The sequence below is a fragment of the Echinops telfairi genome, unplaced genomic scaffold (assembly GCF_000313985.2).
Source record: "Echinops telfairi isolate 266 unplaced genomic scaffold, ASM31398v2 ScPeMD7_21;HRSCAF=78, whole genome shotgun sequence".
Classification (NCBI taxonomy): domain Eukaryota; kingdom Metazoa; phylum Chordata; class Mammalia; order Afrosoricida; family Tenrecidae; genus Echinops; species Echinops telfairi.
Genome location: NW_022103918.1, coordinates 8,275,142 through 8,290,153, shown reverse-complemented (window position 1 = coordinate 8,290,153; position 15,012 = coordinate 8,275,142). Strand labels below are relative to the sequence as shown.

General features: G+C 41.8%; 1 protein-coding gene across 1 annotated transcript in view; it reads left to right on the top strand.

Moving 5' to 3' along the window:
- ABCC9 (ATP binding cassette subfamily C member 9) overlaps positions 1-15,012 on the top strand; it is a 142,792-nt gene that overhangs the window by 105,265 nt on the left and 22,515 nt on the right. Inside the window, exons 29-30 of the mRNA XM_045288405.1 lie at positions 613-705; positions 11,562-11,664. Coding sequence (XP_045144340.1) covers positions 613-705; positions 11,562-11,664 — 196 coding nt within the window. The remainder of the gene's footprint in view (positions 1-612; positions 706-11,561; positions 11,665-15,012) is intronic.

Here is a 15,012-nt window from a genome sequence, read left to right as displayed (position 1 = left end):
GTGTGTGTGTGTGTGTGTGTGTGTGTGTGTGTGTGTGGCCTGGAGCACAAGTATCATTGGTTCTTGGTCATGTGCTAGCTCTAGAAATGTTTGCATTCATTTTATTTCTAATCTTCAGTGATTTTTCAGTCTATTCGATATCTATCATCTAATCATGCCCATTCTTAAAAGTAGCCTTTTCCCACAAGGATACCTCCAAAAGGTTCGAGGTGTTAGCTTAACTAAACTCCTCAGATCCTTTCAGACACATCTGCTTGCTTGCGTTGTTCTAGTAGCGGAAGTGCTCTTCTTGTTGTCTGTTTCTCGGCAGCTCTCCTCATACATTAAGTGTGGCCTAAGTTCCACCTACTCAAAGAAAACAGCTCCCATTGCTTAGGTATGATTGAAGTGCTTAGTCCCCTTGTCTCTATAGCAGTGTGCATTGACAGTTTTACAAAGTTGTACTGTTCCGCACATGACATCAGCCTGGACTGTCTTTCCCTTCCTCTTTGCAGTGTGACCTATGATGGGTTTGAGAGAAATGTTGCAACCACACATGGTAAGTAGTAACGAAGACTTGGGTTTTATACTGAATGCACTTAAAGCTTATGCTTGCATTTCTCTCTGCTCTAGGGACCTCCAGGAACTGGACGATAGTACCCAGCTCCCACTGCTTTGCCACTTCTCAGAAACTGCCGAGGGACTCACTACTATCCGGGCGTTTCGGTCAGTACCATGCTTCTATATTCCTGATTCGGCAATTACATCATGAACAAATGTCTATCTACAAATAGCTGGTTGTTGCTACTGGTGTGTGTGTGTGTGTGTGTGTGTGTGTGTGTGTGTGTGTGTGTCCCTGGCACAGAGCATAAAAACCTGTTCCGGCATGATCACAATTAGAGTTTGAATCATCTGAAATCTTGACAGGCATGAAGAAAGAATGAACATCATACTGAAGTGTGTTAGCTGTGTGTCCCTAGCATCAGTCTGTTCATCTGTGAAATGAAGAAATCAGTCTCGTTTCCCGTGGTGGTTGGGTTAATTGAAAGAATGCACGGGAAGCACCAAACCCAGGGAGTTCTGGATAAGCATCCAGTGGTGGTGGAGCCCTGGTGGTTTGGTGGTTACTCCCAGGCTACAATCCCCATGGTGAGCAATTTGAAACCACATGCAGCTCCTGGGGAGAAAGACAGGTCTATCTACTCTGGTAAATAGTTACAGTCTTGGCAACTCACAGGTGGTCCATATGAGTCAGCATCGACTCCATGGCAGCCAGTTTGGTTTGGTTTAAGCAAGTTCAAGGACACATAATGGGGAAAAAAAAAATAAAAACAAGGTACTAATATTACCACAAAGTTATTTTTTAATCATTTAATTGGGGCTCATACAACTCTTATTACAATCCACACATACATCAATTGTGTAAAGCACACTTACACATTCGTTACCCTCATCATGCTCAAGACTCTTGCTTTCCACTTGGGCTCCTGGAATCAGCTCCTCATTTTTCTCCCCACCTCCCTTCCCTCTCCCCCTCCCTCATGAACCCTTGATAATTTATAAATTAGTATGTTGTCATATCTTACACTGCCATACGTCTCCCTTCACCCACTTTTCTGTTGCCCATCCCCCAGGGAGGAGGTTATATGCAGATTCTTGTAATCGGTTCCCCCTTTCTACCTCACCTTCCCTCCTGGTGTCACCACTCTCACCACTGGTCCTGAGGGGTTCATCTGTCCTGGATTCCCTGTGTTTCCAGTTCCTATCTGCACCGCTGCGCATCCTCTGGTCTAATTCTATTCATTTTCTTAAATATCGGTAAACATAATAGGAGACACAGTAGTAAGATTTGGATAGAGTGTGTACTTAACACATAAAAGTTACTTTGCCCTGTTTTCCTTTTTCAGGTAAGATCAGGAAAAAAACTGGAATTGCTGAATATTTCATTTAACCCAGAAAATTGGCATTTTAAAGAATTAAATTTCACTGCAACCCCAAATGAAATTGGATTTCAACCAGACATTTTTAAACTTAAGCAATCTATAAAACCTAAGGAATATTATGGCCAGAATATTTTATCAGGAGAGACCAGTCCCAGGAGAAGGCCATTATGCGTGGTAAAGTGGAAGGGCAGTGACCAAAGAGGAAGGCCCCCAAGATGAACTGACACAGGGGCCGTAACAATGGGCTCAGACATCGGAACAAGGGCAAGGATGGCGCAAAACTGCCAGGTTTTATTCTGTTGAGTGTAGGGTTGCTATGGGCCTGAGTGACCCCTAACAACAACAACAAGGAATAGGAGGAAGAACAATGAGGCTTTCTTAATGATGAGTTGGAATCGACTGGATGGCAGTGAGTTTAAGGAATATATAAAAATACAGAATTGTGTCTAAAATTACATTAAGACACAGCCATCCACAAAGTTATATACCACATGAATTCCACTTAGGTCTACAACAGTTTCTTCATGAAGCATGCACACTTTCTGCAGTGGTATATTTTCCTGCCATAGTGATTGGTGCTTTCTATGGAGGTGTGGGAGCAAAATGAGGCTTTCTGCTCCTATAAAGAGTCGTAGCCTCAGAAACACAAAGGGGCAGTTTGACCCTGTCCCATAGGCTCACAATGAGTCAAAATTGACTTGGTAGAGTGAGTTTATTAAGGATGGTAAAATTATTGATTGACATTGAATGTAGATCTTAAAATTAAAATTTAAATGCTCGTCGTGGCTAGCAGTGATCAGTGTTATTTATTCTGTATGTTATATTTAACCTTATTTTATTCACCAAAACAGTCTTTTCAAGTTAATTTATTTAAGAAATACTTATTTTAATGCTTTATGTATGTGAGGTTCTGCTCTTGACCGAAATTGGCAAGGCCTTTCCCAGTCACACCAGCTAAAGATGGCACTATTTGCGATTGGCCTGCCACATTACCTTGTTTATTTTCTTTGTCATGTTTATCTGAGTATCGTAACTATAATTTAAAAATCTGTTTACATGTTTACTGCCTATCCCTTCCAACTAGAATGTAAGCCTATGCAAGCAGATCTTTTATAGGCTTTGTTGTATGAACACCTGGAATGATGCCTTGCTCAAGAAAAGCATTGCCTGACTTTTTGTCTTGCATGGACTCTGCCCTAATGAATTCACAGTCCTTCATGGGAGAAAAACTAACCAAGCCAAATGGATGGCAGCTCAGTTGATTCCAATGCACAGGACAGAATAAAACTGCCCTATAGCTTCCTGAGTAGAAGGGTGGATTCAGAAAAAAAAAAGTAGTATGATATATTGTTTAATATATGTATTACAAGATGCATATCTCAAAGGAACAAAGGGCTAGTTATTCAGTAACAAATCCCCAATAAATAATAGTAGTTCACTTGACAGATAAAGTGGATACATTATTCAAAATAGAGGTAATGGATAGAAAAAAGTGTGAAAGTTTCTAATTTACACAGACTTTGCAGCTTAGTATTGTTTTAAGTCATCTACAAAGGGTGGTAATTGGTGTGATGGTTGAAAAGGTAAATGGAGACCAATAGATAAAAGGCATAGAATGCATTATTTTAAAGAACTTGGATTTTATTGTTCCCATATGTGGTCGTCACTGAAGGATTTTTAGCAGGAAAGGCACACGATTGAGTTGTTTTCATCAGAATAACTGTGGTTTACTTGAAAAGACGCATGGGGGATGGTTGAGGACAAAGACAAGAAGGAGCCAAGACATTATACAGACTTGTAGGTGACAAAGGCTCGCTAAAGGTGGAACAGAGAGAATGGAGCGAAAAGCACAGCATCGAGAACTGTTTAGGACAGGGCTTCTGTGAGATTAGGGACTAATTAAATGTGAGAAGTAAGATTGAGGGAGAAATTGAAGATGATTCCTTCTATGTTTCTAATTTCCATGAGTGAGTACAATTCTCCAAGTTCAGAAATTCAAATAGAGACAATGGAGGAAGGGAATAAAGAATTCCGCTCTAAACAATGGAGGTGGCTGATCAAATATCCAGGTGGAGATTTTATGTAAATTTGATATTTGCAAAGGAGCTCAAGGCTAAAGGTAGCAGGTTTAGCTATCATCCTTCAAAGGGTATTATGTAAAGTTTTAGTCATGGATTTGATTGTCAAGAGTGTTACCAGAAGTTGGCTCAAGGTATTGAGCCTCTCCACTTCTCTGGTTTTGGCCCACTGACAAGAAAAATTTCAGGTGAAAGACAAAATTCAGATCAGAGTCAGAGAAAAGGTTTGAAGAGAAAGAGTAAGGGGATACTTGGAAAAGAACTCCAAATGGCCCTCCTTCCTCACTGTCATTGAGCCCACGCTCACTCATAATAACGGCAGAACAGCGCATAACTGTCCCTGTGAGCTAGAGAGTCCCATCTTTCTCCCGAGGAGCGGCTGGTGGTATCGAACTGCCGACCTTACTGGTCACAGTCCAATGCACAACCACTACATGACCAAACCAAACCCCTAAACCCAGACTTACTGCCATGGAGTCAATGCTGACTCACAGCGACCTCCTGCGGGGTTTCAGGGACTGTCACTGGTTACAGGAGTAAAAGGCCCAATCTTTCCTCCCACTCCCACCACCACCTCCACCCCTGCCCCCAAGGAGGTGCTGCTGGTGGTTTTGAACTGCCAACCAAGCAGAGAGCTGGTTTTCTGGCAGGTCTTCTGCTATCGGCTGGTTCTCTAGAGTGAACCTCTTCTTTCCAGATAGGTGTGTCCCTGTACTTCAGGCCTCATCTCCAGACATGAAACCCTAGCGCCCCTTCAGCCATTGTGGGGTAGTGTAAATATCCTATTTTTTCCACTCGGCCTTTACGATATCTCCGTTCTCTATCATTCATGAGGAAATGTACCTCACCTGCCCGGCACCTTCCTTGGAGCTGCAGAGGTATGTGGGAAACACATTTCCTTTGTGTTCGGAGTCCTGCCAGATCCCAGCTTGTAACTCACCAGCAGCAGGAATTAGACTGAGAATGGAGGGGCTTAGATTAAAGTTGCAGAATACCAGGATTTAATAATCAGGTGGATTAAAACAAAACCTGTGGGACATATGATCTGTCGACTGCTGACTATTTAACCAAAGCTGATCCTCCTAGGTGCCTGCTTCAGAGTAAGCAAGGCTGTTTCTTCTCCGTTTAACCAACCAGTGCTTATCTCATTGCTGACATTAACAATGATTATCATCATCTGTGGGAAGTCTTCCAGGCACCAGAATGTAGATTCCATGTCCTTCTTAAGATCTCAGTATTACATTTACCATATCCTAATCATCTGTTTGTGTGTCTGTATCGCCATCCCCCATTCCCCCAACCCCCAAGTTTGAAAAAGATAAGTTGAAAACTGTCTTATATCTTTTTCTTTGGAATGTTAACAGAGTTGGGCACAAAGTATGTACTGAAATTCCTCAAGGTGGTGTTGGGTTAGGCAGCACTGAGTTGGTCCTACTCAGAGCGACCACGTGTAAGACAGAATGAAACACTGCCTGGTCTGCGTCGTCCTCACAAATGTTCTCCATTTTGCAGCCACGCTGTCATTCCCTCTTGTTGAGAGCCTTCCTCTTCTGCACTGCCCCTCCATGTGACCAAGCCCAATGTCCTTCTGCAGGGACTGGTCCCTTCTGACAACATGTTCAAAATATGTGAGAAGAGGTCTCACCATCCTTACCGCTAAGGAGCATTCTGGATGTACTTCTCCAAAAGATAGATCTGTTAATTCTTTTGGAATTCCATGGTACTTTTCAATATCCTTTGCCAACACCATACGTAGTTCAAATGCATTGATTTTTCTTGAGTCTTCCTTATTCAGTGTCCAACTTTTACATGCATACGTGGCAATTGACTTAGGTTAGGTGCACCTTATCCTCAAATACCTTTGCTTTTCGACACTTCAATGAGGTCCCATGCAGCAGATTTGCCCACTGCAATGTACCATTAGAGCTCTTGACTAGTGGCTGCTTCCATGAGCATTGAGTGTGTTCATTAAAGCCTCCCACTGATTGTGTTTCGCCTATACCAGCACTAGATCACTAAGAAGGTCCCTTTGACGGATACCCTTCTTCATGCTTTATCCATATCTAACCACATTCGAGGTAGCAAGGAAGTACTTGGCATCCATAGTGGTCACCAAAGCCCTTAATGTGGTCAGCTCAGACTTCTGAGAGCAACTTATACGCAGGAATTTGCTACTTCTGGTAAGCCAGTATTTACCTTTCTCTCTACCCAAGTCACAGACAGTCCTGGAATCCCTAAGGGACTGCTGTTCTGATGTCTGATTCCGCTGGATCCTAGGCAACACCCCTGCAAGGAACCTTGTTACTGTCTTGACTTCCTCTCTCACGAAACGACAGTGATTCGGTAGGGCGCGCGTTTGCCTGACCATGGCTGACCACATGTCATATCACCAAAATAGAACCGTTTGGACCAATTGAAAACCATAAGCCATCTGAGTGACAGAAAAAGAATCAGGATAGTGGTGTCACTGAAATTAAATCAAGAAGAGCATTTGAAGAAGCTGAATGTCAGAAGCCTCTGAAAACCTCAATGTAGTAGACTCAATAATCGCCCCAAATTGCTCGCTGGCTATGGCATCTTTGAAGCTTGCAGAGCAGTAACCTTAACTGGGTAGTGAGGTGGAAAGAAAGGGTTGCAGGCAGCATTCAGAGGGTTGACGAATCAACAGTCAACCGGAACGTGAAAAGGGCAAAGGAAGGCTGTTCTTTCAAGAAGTGTCTCTAAAGTCGGGGAGATTTGGGTGGGCTCATTTGCTTCTTGTGTTTAAGAGGGTAATGGCCTACACATTTTTAAAAGCCTAAGAGAAAAAGTGGAAATGTAGGTGAAGTGGGCCAATTGATGGAGCAGGTTTTCATGGAAGATGAGCTGCACTGTTCAAGGGCACAAATAGAAAGGTCAGCTCACCTTGAACAAGATTTAATTCATAGCTCCTCTTCCGGGATAAGGAAAGAAGGGCCTGGACTCAAGTAAGCTGGTGGGTAATGCAATAGGAAGTTGATGAGTTCAACATATTACACCCAAGATTTTTTTCCCTGAAGGGGATAAATGAATGTCATTCACTGACTGTGACAGGGACATGGATTGAGTTAAATGTTTTAAAGAAACTAAGGAAGAAGTAGAATAAAAGAAAGAATTGGTTCAGATATTTCATTACCCACTTCATCAGACAACTTGATTAGACTTAATTGTAAGCACCTTTCTTTCTTTCTTTGTGAGGGGCATACACAGTATCCACTATGGATACCAATCCAAAAGTTGATGCTTTGATCCCACTCAGGAGCCCCTCAGAAGAGAGGTCTGGCAATCTACTGCTGAAAGGTCAGAGCCCGGAAAACCCAATGGGGGCAGTTCTACTGCACCCCTATGGGGTCACCATGAGTCAGAATAGATTCAATGTCAACGACAACAATCATTTTGAATTTTACATTAAGAAAACTTCCAAGTAGCTATTAGGGTTATCATCAAGTTGATTCTAACTCCATAGCAGCACTGTAGGACAGAGTAAAACCTCCCACAAAGAGCCCAAGGAAATAATTTACAGAGGCAAACTGCCACCTCTTTCTTCCGTGGAACAAGTAGGGGATGTGAACAGCAAGCATTTGGGTTAGCAATGGGCACCTCACCACTGTGCCACTAGATATTACCTTCAGTGCTTAAATTATTATTGGAAGGGAAAAATGCAGCCTAACCTTTATCTAGAAAGACCTGCATCGTACGCATTCAGAATGAGATCTTCCAGAGTGCATTGTTGAAGTAAATATTAGATACCATGCACATGGGAATTTTTAAATAGAAGGGAACTAGAAAGCATATTTTTGAGGGGGTGTCTTCTGCTGACATCGGATACACTTGGAGATACTTTACATTTTGGTACTACTTGTGGTCCAGAACCAAACATGTGCTTTCCCATCCATGTGTTGCTTTCTTTCAAGCTACCAGGAATCCCTAGAGTCTCCGGCTCTTTTGGAAAGTGATGACTGACTGATTAGACTGTTTCCTCCCCTGCACTCAGGGTTCGTGATGTACTCAGATGAAGCAAAGAACTCCCTCAAGTAGTTCACCATGGAAGTCTCATAGTTAAATGAGACAGAGATTTCTGTGACCTTTCTGTTCTTTTTTTCTTTTTGTCTGACAGAATAAAGGTCTAAGAATGTTCAGAAGATGAGTTGGATGTGGATGAAAAGATACAGACTGAGTGTGTCAAAGTTTCCATTAGGAAAACAGAAGGTTCCTTGCCAAATAGAAACACACAGAAAGAATGTTCACTGCATTTTCACCCCTCCCCGCTCACTGCTGCTTCAGACAGTTGCCAGCTCCATTTACAAACTCTTTCAGAGTGTATCTGAAATCATATCCCCAACGTGAAGGGGCAATAACAAGAATCCCAGACAAAGGGCTTGGTTACAGTCAAGTGACTGGTGTTCATCTCAGATGGGGTCCACTGGCTTGGGTCCAACGGGCTGCATCTCCAGTGTCTGCACCCTACCCTCTAAGGAGAGGGACCTGTCTGTAGCCCTTGAACGAATTGAGTTTCCCTGTTGCCTGGCTATTGCTCATGTTGTTTCGTCAACATGAAAGGACTTTACTTTCTCACCTGAAAAATTCAACTCACTCCTTAAAGCCTCTTCGAGACCATCCTCCCTTCCCTCGGTGAAACATGGCTTAACCTCCCTTTCCCACCATCAATACCATTCCCCTACCTGTTGAATCCTCTGGTCAGTGTAAACCATCCTCTTCCTTTATCTTCAAAATGTAGAATTTTGGCATGTGGCCGTTCGAACTAGGCACTGTGTGACAGCACTTTTCCATGACACTGTTTATATCATTCACTAGACACTGAGTCAATAAGCAGAGGTCATAGCTTATTCATATGGGCATCCTCAATGTATAGTAGACTGTCTTCCTGAGAGTTGATGCTTGGTAAATGTTTCTGAATGAATGGATGAAAGTGTGCCTAACATGCATGTAGAGCAAGAATGAACCTGCCATCTGTGCATCTCTTTACAGTTCATATTCACTGTCCCTGTAAATTATAAACCCGGGGGTCCCTTTCTGTTCATTACAATAGGCAGTTCCCTCTGATTTATTGACAACTTCTCGTTGCCCTTTAAGCCTATATAAATTTTCCCTCATATGGAAACTTTTGAACTAACGCCTCCTCATAGCAATTTCTTCATCACAACCACCTTCTTTTGGTGCGTGTGCAGTTTTAAGTGCCTTGAGATGGCTTCAAGCCTTTACCTGCACTGAAACCCAAACCGAACCCATTGCCATTGAGTTACTTCCAATTCATAGCCACCCTATAGGAGAGGACAGAACTGCTCCCAGGGTTTGTTGAGGTTGTAGGATCTTTATAGAACCCCAACGCCTCATCTTTCTCCCTCTATGACTGGGTGGTGGGGGGATAAGAGTTCAGTTCAAACTGCTGACTGTGAGATTAGCAGCCCAATGCCTAACCAATGAATTAAGACCAAGTAGAGACAGAATGCACATGTTCACCCCTGCAGATTCATCAAGGCACAGGAGTAAGTCCATTCACAATCCAGGTATTTGGATATTAGGTTTGGTTTCTTTTTTAAATTGTAAATTAGGTTAAGATTTACAACGCAGACTACCTGTTTCACATTCTGCAATTTACATACATTTTGTTTCCTTCATCCACTGTTGTCCCCTCAATGCACCAGCCCTTATCCCACTTCCGCCTGCGTTTCCTGTTTCCATTCCTCCTTCTTTCCTGACCCTTTGAACTTGGTCCGTGGGGAAATGCTGCACATTTGATCTTAAGTGGTTGATTATTGTAACACTGGGCTGAGTTCAGTTCCAGGTCTGAAGGGCGATGAAGGGCCATAGTCTGCGGGGTTCCACAGTCTCTATCTGACCAGAAAACTGGGTCTCTTTTATGATTTTAGTTCTGTTTTGTGTTTTTCTCCCACTCTCTCCAGGGCCTCCTAATGTGATCCTTTTCCAGAGCAGTTGGAGAGGTAGCTGGGCACTATCTAGTTCTTCTGGCTTCAGGGTTTGGGAAAGTGATGTTTGTGTGAACCATTAGTCCATTGGACAGATTATTTCCTTGTATCTTTGGATCACTCTTCTTCCCTCTGCTCATGAGTTTCTAAGACCCCAGTTGCGCTCACCAAAATAGAGGGTAGAACATTGTCTTTGTGAACTATGTTATAGGCATGATTTGTTTGCCTGCTTAGCCCCAACCCCATGGGTTGCCCTTAATCACAGGTCTTCCTGTGCATGGCATTTGGGTCAAGGCTACAAACACAAAGTGAAGTCATACTTTGGCTCTAATTACTGAAGCATTTGATTATGGTAGATCAGATGTTGCTGTCTGACTGAATTATCCTGATTTATCTGGTTTGGCATATTGGAGTGATCAAATTGATTGGATGGCTATCAAGTATCTGATACTCAGTGAGCACCCCACCCAGGACTTCTTCATTCTTTGACATGTGATTTTTCTCCCCCATAAAGTTTTGCAATAAAAAAAAAAAAAGAATGTTCGGGGTCTCGGAGCACTTTTATCAAACACAAGTCACTGTAAGTCTGTCAAATAAAATTAGACTATTTATAGCAAACATAGCCTGTAGAAGGCAGCTCAACAAAAAGCAAGCCACGGCTATGATTGGGTGTTTCCCTCAAGCTTCCAACCAGTTGTGTTGATGTTATCTAGCCTCCCATCATTTCTTGTGTTCAGGGAAAGCAATTGAAAAATGAAGAGATTATTTTTGAGATTTAAAAAAGATCCTCTCCCCCTCCACCATACAGCATGACTTTGTGTGAGAGAAGAGCTCACATGTTCAAAAGGGAAGACTTTTTCAAAATCAACAGTTTATTTGATAAAACAGCTTTTACAGAATTGGTCCTGAGTACACTGAATATCAGGACTGAAGTTTATTTGGTCAAGGATAACCATTGAAAATATACATTTCATAGTTCCCTAACAATAGTACAGGCCAAAGATTCCTTTCATGCAATGGCCATCCTTACAAATAATTTAGAATTAAAAAGATTTTATTAAATAATACAATTTACATCTTCAGGGCAGCTCAATTCCTCTCCATCTCATCAGTTTTCTTCTTTGGTTACAGAAACATCAAGCAAAAGCTATATCTATATATCTATGTACTTATAGAGCTAGATATAAATATATAAGACGTATAAATGCACAGTCTCCTGGTTTTCATCCAGCACTCCCCACTCAACTCTAGAGTGTTATTTGGAAAGCAAAATAAACACAATTAAGAGCAGGTGGAATGGCTACAATATGACTTTGATAGGTATGAAATGAGAGCTGTAGCAGGAGCTTGCAATCAGGGCTCCTTTCCTAGGCAGTGGTGCGAGAAAGGAAGGACTCGATCTACACCACCATCGGTAGCCCCACGAATGCAGCAGTCACAGCTGACCTTGATTTGGAAGGAGAAGCCCATTTGCTGTTCATTCCCTCCCACCAATCTGTCACTGTGCTGAGTGAATCGTGTACTAGTAAGTGTGAGTGTTTATTTATTCTTTCTCCTGTCGTGTGGCTAACATCATAATATTTTGTTTTCTGCAGGCATGAAAGCAGATTTCAGCAACGTATGCTGGAACTGACAGACACAAACAACATTGCCTACTTGTTTCTCTCAGCTGCCAACAGATGGCTAGAGGTCAGGACGGTATGTTCATTTCATAATTTCGAAATGGAAACCAAACAGAGAAGAGGCCTGATGCAAAGAGGGAGACAGTTGCAAAAACTAGTCTTCAACTGAGATTCAACAGTATGTTCACATTTTCTGGGTTTTTAAATAGCTCAGGTTTCTTCAGACCACAGGTGAAATTTGTCAACATGTTTTAGCTAATGACAAGTGTCTTCCGAGCAAAAATTCATTTTGTGTTCATTAGTCTCTCGATTACATAAGTTAATGGAATGGCAAATATTTGTATAACTTCAAATTCTTCGTTTTCAAAAGAGCAGAGTTGACAAGTGAACAGATGTGCTCATTTCCTCCCTGGGCTGGAGAAGCAGACAATAGGAGATGACTTTCTATGTTTTAAGCCTGTGGAGGATCACGTTAGCCCAAATTCTCTCCAGTCTTATGTAGGAGGGCATGGGCATCAGACAGACATGGTCTAGCAATCTTCCAGCTAATCTCCCAGAATACGAATTTGCAACCCATGGAAGTGGTAGGATTTAAAATAATACCGTATAAACTCACTTCTTAGAATACTTAGCAAATTGACCTCAATGCTTGTGTTTTGAATGGATGGATGAATGAGTGCATAAATGGAGTCTCTACCTATCCTGGTAAGTGGCATATAAACCCACCAATTGAAGTAAGATGTCAGTGATAGATGAAAGAGAAGTTTCAAAAGGGAAGGAGATAAAGTTTGCAGATTGGCTTGTGTAAACTACAACATGAATAAACTATTGGGATAATGGACTGTAATCTTTACTTTTAAATAATTATATATATATATATATTTTAAAAAGACAAGGCTACCTGTGGTATTGTAAGAACCTCATCTCATTGATGATGCATCCCTACCTTAAACAGGCTTTGATTTGAAAACTCGGCACATCAGAGAAGGCAGATGGTAAAGGGAACTTGATAAGAGTGCAATCAGAGAGCCCACTTCAGACTCTGAGTAATTGATTGATAAGTGTTCTTGGGCACCCTGGTGAATTGTAGGTATCACGATTTCTCCTTGGTTTGCATAAATCCTCTGCTGCTGTGTTAGCTCTCTGTAGAAACAACTCAGCAACATTACACAATTATATTTCTCAAATTTTAGATATAAGCATTGGCTGTGGATAAATTCTTTGCCTGTAGCTGTAGGCATTAGGACAGGACAGAATTTCTCTTTATGTACCTCTAGATAAACATGAGCACAGATGAAGAGTTGCATGTGGCTTGGGTTATGCTTTGAGCTGGTAGCGGCAAAGCCCGCACAGCAAAACCAACAGCAGCTCCTCAGGTGGAAGAAGAGGCTTTCTTTTCGATGCCTTAAAGATTATTATAGGGTCCCGGGGACTTGGAATTGACTCAGTGGGAGTGAGTGATTAAGTTCCTAAATCTAGTCTTTTAGCTAGGTGGGGTTTTACTGTTCGTTTTTCTTTTTTGGTATAAGAAGAAAAAAAATTCTTATATTGAATAAGATTAATCGTGAAGTAACTTAATGCAAGCATGTCCCACCATCACAAGAGGTATTCTACCCTTAAAGATTGAGTCCTTTTTTTTTTAGGGGGAAAGTGAGTTTGCTTTGGGCTGGAGGTGAGTACGACTCCTGTGTCTGCTCTTGAGTGCTTCCTGCCGTCAGCTTAATGGACACGTGTTTTAACAGGAAATTTCCCAGCACACCTTAGGTTGCCTTCTCATGGCCCAAAGACAAGATGCTAGAGCCCCCAGACTGCGAAGAAAGGAGAGGTCAGAAAAAATATCAGAACAGCAGACAAACTCAGAATGCTTAGATTTTGATTGACACACAACCTCACCCCACATATGAAAAGGCGGGCCTAGCTGGATATATAAGTAATCTGAGCCCATCTGTAGAAACCTTAAAGAAAATACTAACATTTGGAACTGGAATGGCCGATTTTTTTCTGCTGTATGATAATATATTTGTTATTATGTTTTGCCTTTTTGTTTTCTGAGCATTACCATCCTTCCAACATTTGCAATGTAGTCTCATTACCCAGGCTCTTCCTTGGAAACTAATACAAAAAAATTGAAAGAATTTGTGCTTCTTTTTTATTTTTTGGTAAGAAACTTTTATTAATGTATTGCAATGTCCTCTTCATATTATCTGGGAGGGGGGGAGCCAAGACCCAAGGCTTTTGTGTCTGAGTTTTTCATTGACCTATTATATTTATGGCCGTCCATTTATGTGGGTAAGCACGCAGGCACACACACATCCCCCTGGACACTCCAGAGATCTAACTTAAGGCCAATCTACTCATATCCATTCTGTGCTTCTGAGTGCACGGAGAGTTCTCATTGTCACCAGGTATATTCCAATGTAAGTGCTGTCCTTCAGGGACAGGTGACACAGGGGTGACATGAAGTAAGTTAAATAAGCCACTGCTTTTCAGGTAGAGCTTTTTTCTCCCAACTGTGGCACATTTAAATGATCAACATACTTCATTACTACTGTGCTTCTGTGGACATCTCCACATCGCTGAAAGCACAATTTCATTAGAAATCATTGGTATGTGTCAGAGTATGAATATTGAGACACACCCCCTTAGAGACGAGGGTGTTATCTCGGTGCACCTCACAGCGGGACATATTCTCCCTTGAACATCGTTTAAAAAAATAAGCGATGAAAACTATTGGGTTCAATAAATTTGCATCGATGAATGAACCCAACTTCCACCTCCTTCTACTTTTTGCCCTATGACTAAGGAAATTAATACAAATGCATATTTAACCCAAATGTTCTTAGAGTTCCTAAAACAGAAACACCACAGAAATGACACCAGGAGGGATGCCACATTGGGTATACATCAGATGAAGCAAAAAGGGTTTTCTGACGCAGTTATGATGATTGCATCTGCTCCGATCTGCAGACTCATTTTCTTAAGAGAGAGAAAGCTTTATAAAATAGCCTTCTAGGGCTGTTTGCCCGTTCTTCTCATTCACGATTGGACCTCTCCAAAGCAAGGCCACCGACTTCCATTGATAGAAAGTCCCAAGACAAGGAAAGGAGGGAAACCGGAATCAAAACCTATCTTGTTGACTCTGCAGAGATTCCTAAGTCCCGTCCAATTTTTGTTATCTGCCCCTGTGTTAGTCTGGGTACGTTAGAGAAACAAATCCATAGAAACTCTTACGTATAAGAGTTTTATATAAAGGGTAAATGTACATTAATAAAACATCTCAACCCAATGCTGCCCAAACCCACATGTCCAACATTAACCCATATGTCCAACACCATCCACAAATTCCCCCTCCATCTCACAAAACACACACAATGATGCCAAACTACAGGAGGAAAGCTGAATCAGTGAATGTGTAAGCATCTCA